This window comes from Hetaerina americana, unplaced genomic scaffold (genome assembly GCF_022747635.1).
Source record: "Hetaerina americana unplaced genomic scaffold, ioHetAmer1.1.p SCAF_1385, whole genome shotgun sequence".
In the NCBI taxonomy this organism is placed as follows: Eukaryota; Metazoa; Arthropoda; class Insecta; order Odonata; family Calopterygidae; genus Hetaerina; species Hetaerina americana.
The window spans coordinates 1-13,137 of NW_027286498.1; the positions used below are offsets into that span (position 1 = coordinate 1).

The 13,137-nt window shown below is 36.7% G+C and overlaps 2 protein-coding genes across 2 annotated transcripts; one reads left to right on the top strand and one right to left on the bottom strand.

Moving 5' to 3' along the window:
* Positions 1–38: 38 nt before the first annotated feature.
* Positions 39–7,756, bottom strand: LOC139686272 (histone chaperone asf1-like). The gene is made up of 4 exons (XM_071583425.1): positions 7,253–7,756; positions 6,237–6,400; positions 1,548–1,848; positions 39–198 (listed from the first exon to the last, which is right to left on the bottom strand). The coding sequence occupies exons 1-3, from the start codon at positions 7,415–7,417 to the stop codon at positions 1,560–1,562; spliced, it is 618 nt and encodes a 205-aa protein (XP_071439526.1). The 5' UTR covers positions 7,418–7,756; the 3' UTR covers positions 39–198; positions 1,548–1,559.
* Positions 7,757–7,768: 12 nt separating this feature from the next.
* LOC139686273 (serine/threonine-protein phosphatase 2A regulatory subunit B'' subunit gamma-like) lies at positions 7,769–12,556 on the top strand. Its single transcript, XM_071583426.1, has 9 exons — positions 7,769–8,029; positions 8,190–8,294; positions 8,373–8,488; positions 8,626–8,794; positions 8,881–9,063; positions 9,506–9,639; positions 10,150–10,363; positions 10,440–10,567; positions 12,333–12,556. The coding sequence occupies exons 1-9, from the start codon at positions 7,865–7,867 to the stop codon at positions 12,442–12,444; spliced, it is 1,326 nt and encodes a 441-aa protein (XP_071439527.1). The 5' UTR covers positions 7,769–7,864; the 3' UTR covers positions 12,445–12,556.
* The last annotated feature ends 581 nt before the right edge of the window (positions 12,557–13,137 follow it).

Consider the following 13,137-nt stretch of genomic DNA (forward strand, 5'->3'; position numbering starts at 1 on the left):
TTACTTTGGAGGGCTTTCCACCCTTCATAAGTCTTTCGCATTCTTTCTCCCACTTGGCTAGTTCTCTCTGATACACATCAAACACACAGTAGCTGCATCCACTCCCACAGCAATCTGCCTGGGACGGCTCTTCTGGTCTCCTCGGTGCACCCGAGTCACCTCTATTTGCATCCATGTCAGGAATCTCCAAACTATGCCCTGAAAAACAACATTTATTGGGTTTTTTTTACTTTAAGTATATGGGATAGACAACATTCCTGTGGAACTACTTAAAAGGTTTAAGAAAACAGGGGAGAAATTTAGTCAGCAGATTTCTTTAGATCATTGTTAGTTAGTATTTCAAAAAAGGCAAAGGCAAATATATGATGTCTACAGAACAATAAGTTTGATTTTGCGTGGAGCTTAAGTGGTTCTCAGGATCATCAATAAGAGGATAGAAAGCAGGACAAATGGTCAGACTGGGTTCAGGTAGGGAAGAGGCAGATGTGATGCCATTTGCAGGAATGGGGTCACTAATAGAGAGGATTACAGAATACAACCAGGACGTACGTATTTGCCAGCTTGGTAGATTTTGAGAGAGCATTTGATAGAGTGAATTGGGTGGCTTTAATGAACGTATCGTGGGAAATAGGAGTAGATTGGAGGGAAAGGAGACTCAGCCACAGCCTGCACATGTCTCAGATTGCTCAGGTGTGACAGTCGGATGGAAAATCCAGGTGGGCTTTGTTAGGAAGAGGAGTATGAAATGGGTGCCCATTATCACCCTTACTGCTCAACGATTACTAGGAAGAAATGGTTTAAGAGGCATGGGAAATGCTGGGATTAGGAACGAAAGTCAGTGGGGAATTCATAATGTAATTTTGATTTGCAGAAGATTTAGTTTACGAGTCAGCCAAAGGTTTGCATACATTGCAAAAGGACGTTGGAAAGTCAGTGTGATAGGTAAGGAATGAGAGTGAATGCAAGCAAGAGAAAGGTTATGTGTTTTTTGAGAGAAAGAACAGCTAAGTTAAATATTAAAATAAGAGTTCATAACATAGTGCAGGTGGAACAGTTTATCAATCTTGGAAGTGTTTTGGACCAAAATGGTCAAAGTAGTAGGGACCAATGGAGAAGAATTGCATTAGTGAAAGGGGCTTTCACGAGGAGGAGGGAATTGATGACGTGGATGTTGCATAAGGATGTAAGAAATGGTATGACAAATCTTTAATATGGAGCTTGGGTTTTGCACAGAGTTGAAACATGGTCATTGAAGTAGGATGATAGGCATATATTCAATTTGAAATGTGGGTGCGGAGCAGGATGGAAAAGGTGAAGTGAACTAAGAGAAAAACAAATAAGGAGGAGCTAATTATGACGTGGGAGAAAAAGGAATGCTGGGAGAAATCAAAAGAGAGCAGGAAAGATGGATTCAAAGCATTTTAATTGGAAAAGGGATGTTGAAGACTGTGATAGAGGGGAGAATGTTAGGCAAGTGAGGAAGGGGTTGGAATAGGATATGCATGTTGTGCAACATTAATGCACGTGGCCAAGTTTTTTAAACTTACCCATGAGCATAACTAGGATTCTGGCTCACTAAGCCTGAGCAAGCTTTCAGAGGGAGATTTGGAGTTCTGATTAGACTTCAAATGGTTGCTGGGCTCATTCCATATCCTCTGAATGGTTGCTGGAACATCCGTATCAGCAGTGAGTGAGCTCTCCTGACCCTCTGTATCATCCCAATCGATTTTGAAATTAGTCACTCGAGGATTGGTTGCTAGAAGGTTGCGATGTAATTTATCAAAGAGTGGGCAAGCCGGAGGGTTTTCTCGGAGTTCAGGTTCCTCGTAGTCATTATTGACGTAATACCTGAGAATCACAAAATAAAGACAATTCACAAAATGCACCCAAAAGTTCGAAGTCGAAAAGATAAAATGAAATTGAAAATGTATATCTATTATGCTCTCTCCCATTATCCGAGACAATCATACATTTGTAATAACCTTTCTCTAAACAGCAACAACCTTGCAGTAAAGAGTGATGGATGCCCTTTTGAAGTAAGAATAAATCAACATACTTATAACATGCAAGACCATAAAGTTGGTGGTTTCCGGGGATGGGGGGGGCACCTTACCCATATACTTCCTCCCTCCACTCTCTTTAGTTTATAAGATGTTGCACCAAAATGCATTCTTCACATGATGATGACGTTAATCGTCTAAGCCATGGTCGTAGGTTATTAAATTTCATTGTGGAATAACAAAGTGTACCTTATTCAACCAAAATGCAAAACCATATGAAATAATTATAAAAAAACAGTTAAGCATCGGGGAAAAAAAGAATACTCGTCCAACTACTGCGATATTCATTGTGCTGTTTGAGGGGAATAATATGAATAACAGTCTTATTCATAAATCACATGAGTTTTGGCTCTAATCTTGTCTGGACATATTCATTCCATCACTCACTATGCTCAACTATACAATAATGTTTTTTATTAAAATTTACCATATTGCTTCACAGTTAAATAGAGAATATGAAAGAAGATCATTAATCTATTATTATACCATTTCTTATACATTTAGCGGTATGATCAGTTTTTGTTTGGTTAGAAATTCTGTTTTGCAGGATTTTGTGGGAATTTGTCACTCAAAGTCCACTGAATCATGGAGTACTTCATGCTTTCCAACACAATAGTTGCTTGACTGGAGAAAAAATTATGAAAACATCAATGAATCGTCAAAAAAAAGAAGCATTTCCTACTCACTACTTGCTTCCACAAATTCATAACTACGAAATCCATTATTAAAAACTGATTTTGGTAAACTGCGTTTACATGTTGAAGTTTTTCTGAAAAGACATAGGAAAACTTGGGAAATGCTCAAAAGTATTATAGATAACATTAACTCTACTGGTAACTTTACATTTTCAAGATGTTGACACATTATCTAACTAAAAAAGGGTAACATGCAACTCTAATAGAAATAACTGGGTTTAAACTAGCCAGCCATACATAGTAACATCAAAGAAAAAGATGTCCACATTACTTCAACGCATTGATCAAGCCTTCTGTTACAGCCGAAGGTGAGTTTTCTGTAAGTGCATGGGTTGAAGTTGTGTTGTTAGTTTGGTGTACCTCTCTTGTACGCATTCAGGAATCAAAATATGAACTGGAAAATGTGGCATGTAATGAATAAATGATCCCTTGCACTAAGGCTATTGCCCAACAGAAAAAATGCATCTACCTGGACTAAGTCGCCTTTTTGAAATGCCATCAATGATTATGTAATATCAAGTCTATTAGTTCAATAGTTTCAGCCTCAACTTTGTGGAAGTTCATTTTAATAAATGAAAAAGAAACACTTTGTTCCAATCCACCACTTTATTACAGGTACGACTAGTTTTGACGCATAAAGTGGTGGATTGGAACAAAGTGTTTCTTTTTCATTTATCAAGTCTATTGACCAAAAATGCAACATGACTGACTTCATTCCACGCATCCATCAAAAATGAGAAGTTATCAGCATTGTGCTCAACATCTTAGTGTTTCTCCTAACTTCAAATTCCCACCTAGTGGGAAGGGCTACTCTAGGTCCATAGGCAGAGAGAGAACTGAATAGTTTTAACACTACTTTGAAATAAAAAAAAAGAGAACGTTAGAGTCAGAATCTGTGTTGCCTGATTACTCTTCTCAATGACATGGGGGTACATAATGAATATTCAAGGGAAGTAAAACAAACACAAAAAGTGATGATGAATTGTGGCATAAGAAAATTCAGTGCCTAGTCGATATGTCTTTCACTCCACCAGTAATGACAACAAATGTAGTATGATGCATTCTAATATTTAAAAAAGAAGACTCAATTCTGGAAAATTATCAACTCTAATCAGATAGAACTAGGATTAAAAGTGAATGTAGACTTATGTCATTTGGACTTTTCACTGTGTACCTGGAAAAGTGTGTGGCTTTAAGCCCGAAGGGATTTAGGATAAGGTCATTTGTTTGCCCTTTAGGAAGTATATATGAAATATGATGGTATACAGAGGAAAGTTTATTGTGCTTTTTGTTTATTTGGAGAAAGCATATGACAGGGTAAATAGAGGAAAGTTGTGGAAGGTTTTGAGAGAAAAGTGGAATGAATCATATGAATGAATGAATATGTTTAGTGCAATTGCAGCATGATAAAGTAAATCTAACGTTAGAGGCACATGTCTTTGAGAGACTGGCTTGAAATAAATTCCGGTGTCAAATGAGAACGTGATGTCACCAATGCCGTTTAATATTTTAATGAACCTGTGTCTCACAGATGCAAGGATCAGGTAGGTACTACGATTGAAGATGTAAATGTACCCATTCTTCTGTACACTGATGACACAATATATCGAGGAGAGAGCCTGAAGGATCTACGAAGGATCTTGGGAAGCTTCGAAGAGCAGCAGTGAGAGCGGATGTGTCTAAACTGTTAGTAGTGTTGTTTGATATTGGAGATAGGAAGAATGATTGGATATTGTGGGTTAATATAGAAATATCTGAGCAAATTGATGATCTTGAGTGCTTTGGCAGAATGCTGTTGAAACATGATAAGAGGAATGAGAGATTAAAGAGCAAGTGAATTCTGGAAGAAGTGTTGCCGATAGAATGCAGAGTACATAAAAATATCATATTTTTCCGAGGCAGCAAAAATGGAACTGTATAAAAGTGTATACCTTGCCAAATTATTGATTTGAAGCAATGCTAGGATATGCCAGAACTGGCATAAATGTCGACTAAACATAGTGAAAATGGGTTGCTTGAGGAGTGATTACTGTAAAGAGAGCAAGTAGATAAGGCAAGGAATGAGAGGATTATGAAAGAATTGCTTTGTATTTGCATGATGGTTGGGTCATGTTGAGAGAACGAATTAGAGTCAAATCACCAAACAGATTACAAGAGAAGAGTAAATACTCTGTGGGGAAGAGTTGGACTGAGAAATTTGGATGTAGAATGAGGCAGAAGAATCACTTGACATGAGGAGTAATTACAAATCTTGGGAACAGAAGAGTACGCATGAATGTCTGTGGGAAATGAAGTTTCCAAGGACAAAGAAATTAGCAAATCAGTTTAATCTAGATTCAGGCCGTTTTCTATAATACCTATCCCAAAAGCAAATGGCTTAAAAGGTATGCAAGTACAGAAAGAATCGTTCATTACAAATGGTTTGTGTGGAGATGGAAATAAATAAAAATTGACAAGAGTACAAACTAACTACAGTAGGTACTACTGCTGGTGAAAGGTGATTGGAGGAGTGAGAGATTAAAGAGAATGTGAATTCTGGTGGAAGTGTGGTTGATAGTATGCAGAGTACAAAAAATATAATTTTGTACTGAAGTGGTTGTGTCATAGATGGGGGGGGGGTACCCAGGGGAACCTTAGTCACACAACATAAGGTTAAAATCTTTGAAGCAGCACTTCTGACAGCTCAGTTGAAAGTTTGTGACACTTGGAAGCATCCAGTGCAAGGGAGAATGCTAGGAGAGAAGGTAAGGGACTAAGAGTAAGGTGGTCAGCACAGTCACTTTCACCCACACAACTTCTTCAGAATGGAACTGCCCAGGCTGAAATCAAACTTCTACACACATGCCAAGAACCAAAGTATACTGAAATGGGAAGCCTTGAGGGGTTGCTGGTCTTCCTTGGATGATCTATAAATTACATTACTTCTGTGATAATAGCTAGCATGATTTGAAAGTTAAGATCAGAATTGATACCTAGACCTACAAAGAACTGGTTGTAACTGCCAGTTACATTGCAAGAGAAGTAACATTGATAATAACCAAATGACCCACACTATCATACTTTATGTTGGTACAAAAAGGTATCATTTGTGCGATTGAAATTTTTAACTCGGTGTTTTCAAAGATTACTGAAAATTATACTTAACCAGAAAGCCAAGAGAGATCAACATGCTAGTGATGACTCAAAATATATTTAGCAATGTGGTTTCAAAAACATACATAGCAGAAGTTTATACTTACTATGCAATCTGAAGGTTGGTTTAACACATCAAGCAGTATCATAATTCATGCATTATATTTAGTAAATTTGTTACTCAAGGTTGCGCTTCATTGAGTACGCATTTTTTTCTTTATTACTAATAGCACTTGCAGCTGAATTGTTACGTTATTTTTTTCAGGGAAGATTCTAAAACCCTGATTAATTAAATTCAATGGTTAAGAGTGAACTGTGAAGTTTTTGAAACCCATGTTTCACCACCTACCCAACACGCATGAATTCTTGTCCACGATACGAGCATGTGAGTAGAACAACAGTAACACCTACAACATCAGCCACTGGTATTTTGAGAGGATCAGGTGGCTCCGCTTGGAACACAAACATATGTCGACCTTCAGAGACAGGACCTACATAAACAGTTTCCAGCACCTGTTGTAAGAGAAAGGATAAAAATAAGCAAAGAGATTCATACTTTGCTCTTGCATTATTTTTTTTAGCAATCCCTTGGAAAATTACATAACAATATGGTTCATACGTATTTCTACAATTTTTCAGGATACAATTAAATATATGAACCTAAAAATAAAATTCTTGTTTTCTCAGAGGAGATAAGAAAGAATAAAATAAGGTTTTAATAACCAATCATGCATGCAATTTGAACTTAACATGAAAAATATGAATAACACGTATTGAAACAATTTTTCAGGATTAATTTAATGATAGGAATGTGTATTATTTTATCAGTAAAGGTAAGATAGGATACCATAAATGATTTTAATAACCAATCATCATGCATGCTATTTCAAGTTGAGGAACATTCCTTCGACACTTATAGCTCATAATTTCCATTTGAGTCAAAGAACCAGTCATCAAAATGTGGAAAATTGAGGTACTAAATTATATTTTAACCGTCTAAGAAGGACATATTTGTTTGCTTTTGATGCTGGATAGTATATATAAATGAGCTACTAACGTTTCGTTACTTGTAGCTTAATATATTTTTACAAAGGAATAATTCGTTTACTGTGTTTTTACATCCATCTCATGTCTTAACAGGTTTTTCCGCAGTTAATGGGAAGTTCTTGAACAGTTATTAGTCATTTTGGTTTTAGACAACCAAATTAGACTGGCAAGAGGGCCGCCATAAGAAAAGGATAACATAGACAAGCATGTCAAACTGGAGAACTATACATATTCGTTGGAATTGATTTACACGATGAAGAAGTTCTAACATATAGTAAATAAAGCTGTTAAGATTCCTTGCTAGAACATTCGTTTCACCTGATCTAACTCTTCACATTCGGCAGATCCGACATAAATTATACGCCACTCGAGGTCCTCTTGTAAGTCTTCTATACAATCGAACGTTATTTCGAATTGGAAGGGGTTTAGAAAAGGTGAAGGGTTATCAAGGACGACAACATTGCATACGTGCACTTTAGCCATGCCCAGGACTAAACTGAACTTGAATCTAGAAATGTCATATTAAATCCAAGATCCAAATCGAAATAAACAGTGATGAGTTTTCGAATCATTCGATAAAATACTTCCTCTTCCAATTATGTTGACAACAGTAACATACTTCCAAAATATTTGGCTAAAATGTCGGTGAACAACTTCTACGCGGTGGGTAATTCAGCGTACCGCTAAAGCGACAGGGAATGGGCACTTTTTTAGAAAATAGAAAAGCACAGATTAATAAACTAAAATCCTGGTCTACATTTATGAAACAAAAAACACCAATTTTTAAACCCAATTTCGTATTTTCCCTTAAATAGTGGAAATCACGCGGATAACAGATGTCAATTGTGTAAATAATTAACAATTGAAAGATGTAATTCACTAATTATTTGAATGAATTGTGTCGCGAATTCAGGTTAATTTACAAAGTTTATGGAACTTAAGTCACTTCTACGTAAGTGTGCGTCCAACAAGAGCCAGGTTAACACACATCATGAATATAAGGAAAGTGAACTATTTGATAAATATTACAATGAATGGAAAGGAAAACAGCATTCTGGCAGTTTGTATAAAGCAATCCCCAAGTTTTATCACAAAGTATGTATCACCAATTATAACGTAATGGATGTTGAAGTGGCGTAGAGTGATAACTTTTATTTAAACATTAGAATTGCTGTTATTAGCTAATAAGGGCTTAAATTTACTAAGTGTCACTTCTCGGTTTAGTTGCATGTTTGTTGCCTTACTTAATTTCCAGATACCGAAGGAAGAAGATACTTTGTTGCGAAAGCTGTTGGAGGAATCCCGAACTCTCTTTTTAAGTCGAAGAAATCGTCAGCTGATTGAAAATGATGACTTAAAAGTTGGTACCTAGTTATGTTTGTTTTTTTCTTTCTATGTCCCTTTCATATATTTTTTGTGACTGAGACAATCATTACAGGCACTTTGGCGTTTGCTCAACACGCACCAAAGTCCACCCATTATAGCTGGAGAAGAAAAGACGATTAATTATGAGGATTACTTGAAAGTTCTATCAATGACTTGCCCAAATGTTAAGTGAGTTCAAGTAAACACCTATTACGTCTTAGCTTGCCGTATCCAATGTTGTTCAAATGGCCAGTTATTACTGTATATTTGCACACCAGAAATCAATGAATATGAACTTTCTAACAAGGATTTCCCTTTAATTAAAGGATTTACCTGTCTCCTAAAGTATTTGGAAAGCTTCTTAAACGTGATCTTTATGGCCGAGTTTCTATTGCCGACTTGTTCCAGTATGTGATGCGAAAGGTTTGGCTTAATCAGTCTCGTATTGGACTTTCTTTGTATGATCTTACAGGACAGGGATATCTCCGAGAACACGTGAGTTCTATTCCTTGTTGTTTTGCAGTTAAGTTATTTTGCTTATGGATTTGCCAGTGAAACTAATACCACGCAGTCTTTTACAGGATTTAGGGAGCTACATCCTAGACATGGGCCTATCGCCAGTAATGGCACTGGAGAAATCATTCCATTCATTTTATCAATGTACAGCTGTCCGAAAATTTTTCTTTTTCCTAGACCCTCTTTGTAAAGGACGTGTGCGCATTCAAGATATACTAGCCTCTGGGTTTCTCGATGAAATAAGTGAGGTATGATTTAAATAAATTAAGGTGTGTGCTAATGTTTTGGTTATGTAACTGTACCCAATCACCATTTAAAAATTGAAATGGTGCATTCATTTAGTCATTTTGTTGAATGATGACCAACGGTTGGCATAAATTGAACTGTTATCTCTCAAGCGGTGTGCACAAATTAACTCGTAAAATATGAAACTTTTGAGAAATGTTTTATCAGTTCTTTGCTTTGTTGAAAAAATGTATGCATTTAAATAATAATTTTGACATGTTGAGTAAATGCCCAATGTCATATTTGTTAAGTTTAAAGGTAAACAGTCATTCGCCTTACATTAATTCGCATGAAGATATTAACCCTGTCTATTTCACATGCTGCCCATACCACTCGCTGGCTAAATAAGTAAGATGTTTCAATTGTTATTGAGATGATTAAGATAGTTAAATTGTTATGTTTTAGCTTCGAAGTGATGTAATGCCGAAGAATCTCCAAGCAAATTGGTTTTCTGCTCCATCAGCATTAAGAGTTTATGGACAATATCTTAATCTAGACAGAGACCACAATGGAATGCTAAACAGAAAAGAACTGGCTGAGTAAGTATGTGGCACAATGAAAGAAAATCGGTCTTTATTGTGAACATTAATTTTGTCCAATAAAATACCCTGAGTATTGTTCGAATTGTAAATGGAATTATTTAAGCAGTTTATTTGCAGCTTATATACTTTCAAAAAATAATGTCTCTTAGAGATAATCAAAATCTGTTCCAGTTGCCTTTAACTTACTGATAAATTCACAATTTTAATTAACTGGAATCTTAATCTATTATTTCTCTGCTTTGATACATGTAGTAGAGAGAGCACAATCTCTTTGAATAGTTTCGGTTTTTTACTTAGTCTGAGCCCTGATCTACTGGTGGGGTTATCATGCAAAGGGGGACAATCCCAACATCTGCATCTTTGTCAGGGAAAAATTTAAAATTATAAAACCGGTTGTGAATTTCAATTAAAGAATAGCTCTGTCACCCTGGATACCCAATAGGTCTTTTTCTAGTTATTGCAGCCATATTAACCGTAGGTATTTCTCTTATTTTTACTCAATGTTAGCTATGGAACTGGAATGCTCACCCAAGTATTTTTGGAGAGAGTATTTCAAGAATGCAACACCTATGGAGGGGAAATGGACTATAAAACTTATCTGGATTTTGTCCTGGCCTTGGAAAATCGACAGGAACCTCAGGCCCTTCATTATTTGTTTCGAATCCTAGACATAAATGGAAAAGGTTACTTGGATACATTTTGCCTGAATTATTTTTTCCGGGTAAGATATCTGGTAGTGATTTTTCTTTTTTACTGGAGCTGTAAGATTTTGTATGCTGATGAAGGATAGTTTTCAGGGAATACAAGAGCAAATGGCACTTCATGGCCAAGAGGAGGTGTCCTTTGAAAACATTAAGGATGAGATCTTTGACATGGTTAAACCAGCTGATCCCACCAAGATAACCCTTCAAGATCTGTTAAATTGGTAGGTGTTGTACCCTGGTTGTGCTTCCATGCAATGTTCATGCAATCAGTGTTGACAGGAATGTAATCCGATTATCTAAATTCAAATTACATGTAATTTGATTATGCAGGTTTATCATTTACCGTGATTAGTTGATTGTATTGCAATGAGTTTTTCCAATCTATTACCTGCAGTTACATTTTAATGTGGTTACATGGTTTGGACATTTGTTCACTCCTATCTATTGATTTTTGAAGAGAAATATGCTCCTGCATTAAAAGTTAAAATCCTAACAAAACCACCTTTGAACCTCGCAAAGACATTTTTGATAGCATGAAACTCATTCTAATCCAATTGATGCTCTTACAGTATGCAAGCAAAGACAATCTCTCCTTATACCCTATCATACCAAGCAGCTGATGCTTGAATACTACCTTGATCAAAAAGTTCCCGGAATAACCACCGTGTGGCGCTCCCATCGTTCCGATTTGAGTTCTGTTTTTTTGTTAAATTGGTACATCTGTTGTTGATATTCCCTTTAAATCTTAGTGTCATAACTTGACATTTGCAAAAGTTACGTAGCCAAGAGTACATCTATCTCTGTGTGTGTTGGCGATTTTTTACAATTTCAGAAATGGATTTAAATTTGCAACAACGAACTTGTATTAAATTTTGCGTAAAAAACGGATTTAGTGGCGCACGGACGTTGGAAATGTTGGAAAAGTGTTTCGGCAACGATTCTCTAAAAAACGGTCGTTTACCAGTGGCACGAGCGGTTCAGAAGTGGTCGTGAGTCAATCGAAGATGATGAACGCAGTGGCAGACCATCGACATCGAAAGTCGGTGAAAAAATTGATAAAGTAAAAGAAATGTTGGTCAATAACCGCAAATTAACCATCAGAGAAATAGCGGAGGACTTGAACATTGCCTATGGATCCGCCCAAGACATTGTGGTTAATGATTTGGGTTTCCGTCGTGTAGCAGCAAAAAGACCTCAATTTCATGCAAAAAAGAGACCGTGTTGACGTCGCAAAAGACATGATTTGCGAGGCTGAATCCGATCCCACATTCATCAAAAGGATCATTACTGGAGACGAGACGTGGGTTTATGAGTACGACACGCAATCCAGACATCAGGCAAGTGAATGGCGTTCACCAAATGAGCCGAGACCAAAAAAACCACGTCGTTTTCAGTCAAAAAAGAAGGCAATGCTGACGGTTTTCATGGATTACAACGGTGTAGTGCATCATGAATTTTTGCCAGAAGGCCAGACAGTAAACAAAGAGTATTATTTGGGCGTTATGAGACGTTTGCGTGAAGCAATTCGCCGAAAGAGACCAGAAATGTGGGCAGAAAACTCGTGGATTTTGCACCATGATAACGCACCGTCGCACAGTGCTATCATTATTCGTAATTTTTTGACGAAAAATGCAACAAATATCATCCAACAGCCACCGAATTCACCTGATTTGGCTCCCTGTGACTTCTTTCTGTTCAATCGAGTTAAAAAACCATTACGGGGAACGCGTTTTAGCAGCCGAGAGGAAGTAATGGAAAAATCGCAGGAAGCACTGATGGACATACCGAAAACCGACCGTAACTTTTGCAAATGTCAAGTTATGACACTAAGATTTAAAGGGAATATCAACAACAGATGTACCAATTTAACAAAAAAAAACAGAACTCAAATCGGAACGATGGGAGCGCCACACGGTGGTTATTCCGGGAACTTTTTGATCAAGGTAGTAGATGTGATTTATCAGAAAAATTTTTTCTCTCTTTCAGTGGACAAGGGGATACAATAGTGAGTCTCCTTATTGATTTAAATGGGTTTTGGAGCCATGAAAATAGAGAAGCATTATCTCCAGATTCAAGCAGTGATGCAGCGGAAGTTTGAAAGAGATATTAAGTTTTTTTTTTGTATCAGAGTGCAAGTTTTTACTAAAAAATTTGTAACATATATTTGTAATCTTACATTGATATTTTCTAAGGTCACTTTGTAAATTAAACATTGGTTTTATGAAATCATAAATCGCAATCAATAATTTTTTGACCAACTTGATATCTACCTGTGTGTGGTATCAGTAGTATACATATTTAGTCAGTTTGAAAACTTTGTAGGGCATGGAAAAAGTTTTTGCGGCAATTTTCAAAAGCCTCCCATGTATGCGCATTCTTTTTTCATTCTCATGAAGGCCTAGAGGCTTTTTTATGACATCATTCACTTATCCAATTTGTTTGGAAATATAGTGTACAATGTCAGAGAAATACAGGAATGGGGAATGCGAGTGATACACAATTTATTCAGCATAATTTTCTGTTAGTTTCAGCCTCATGTTATTTATAGGTAGTTTTTCGAGAGCATACAGGTTTTTGAAGACCCCAGGTGAGAGGAGGGAGCTCATAGGGAACTGTGGTTACTATTGAGCTCCTTTTGACTCAGCCCCTGGGAAACCTCTCCCTGATCCTTTGTTGGGTTCCAGCAGAGGTTAAACTTTCATGTACGATGTGTACGACTTCTGTTCCGGAGAAAGATTTTAGTTTTTCTTCTCACTTTTATTTATACATTGCCATACAAACCAAATTGCTT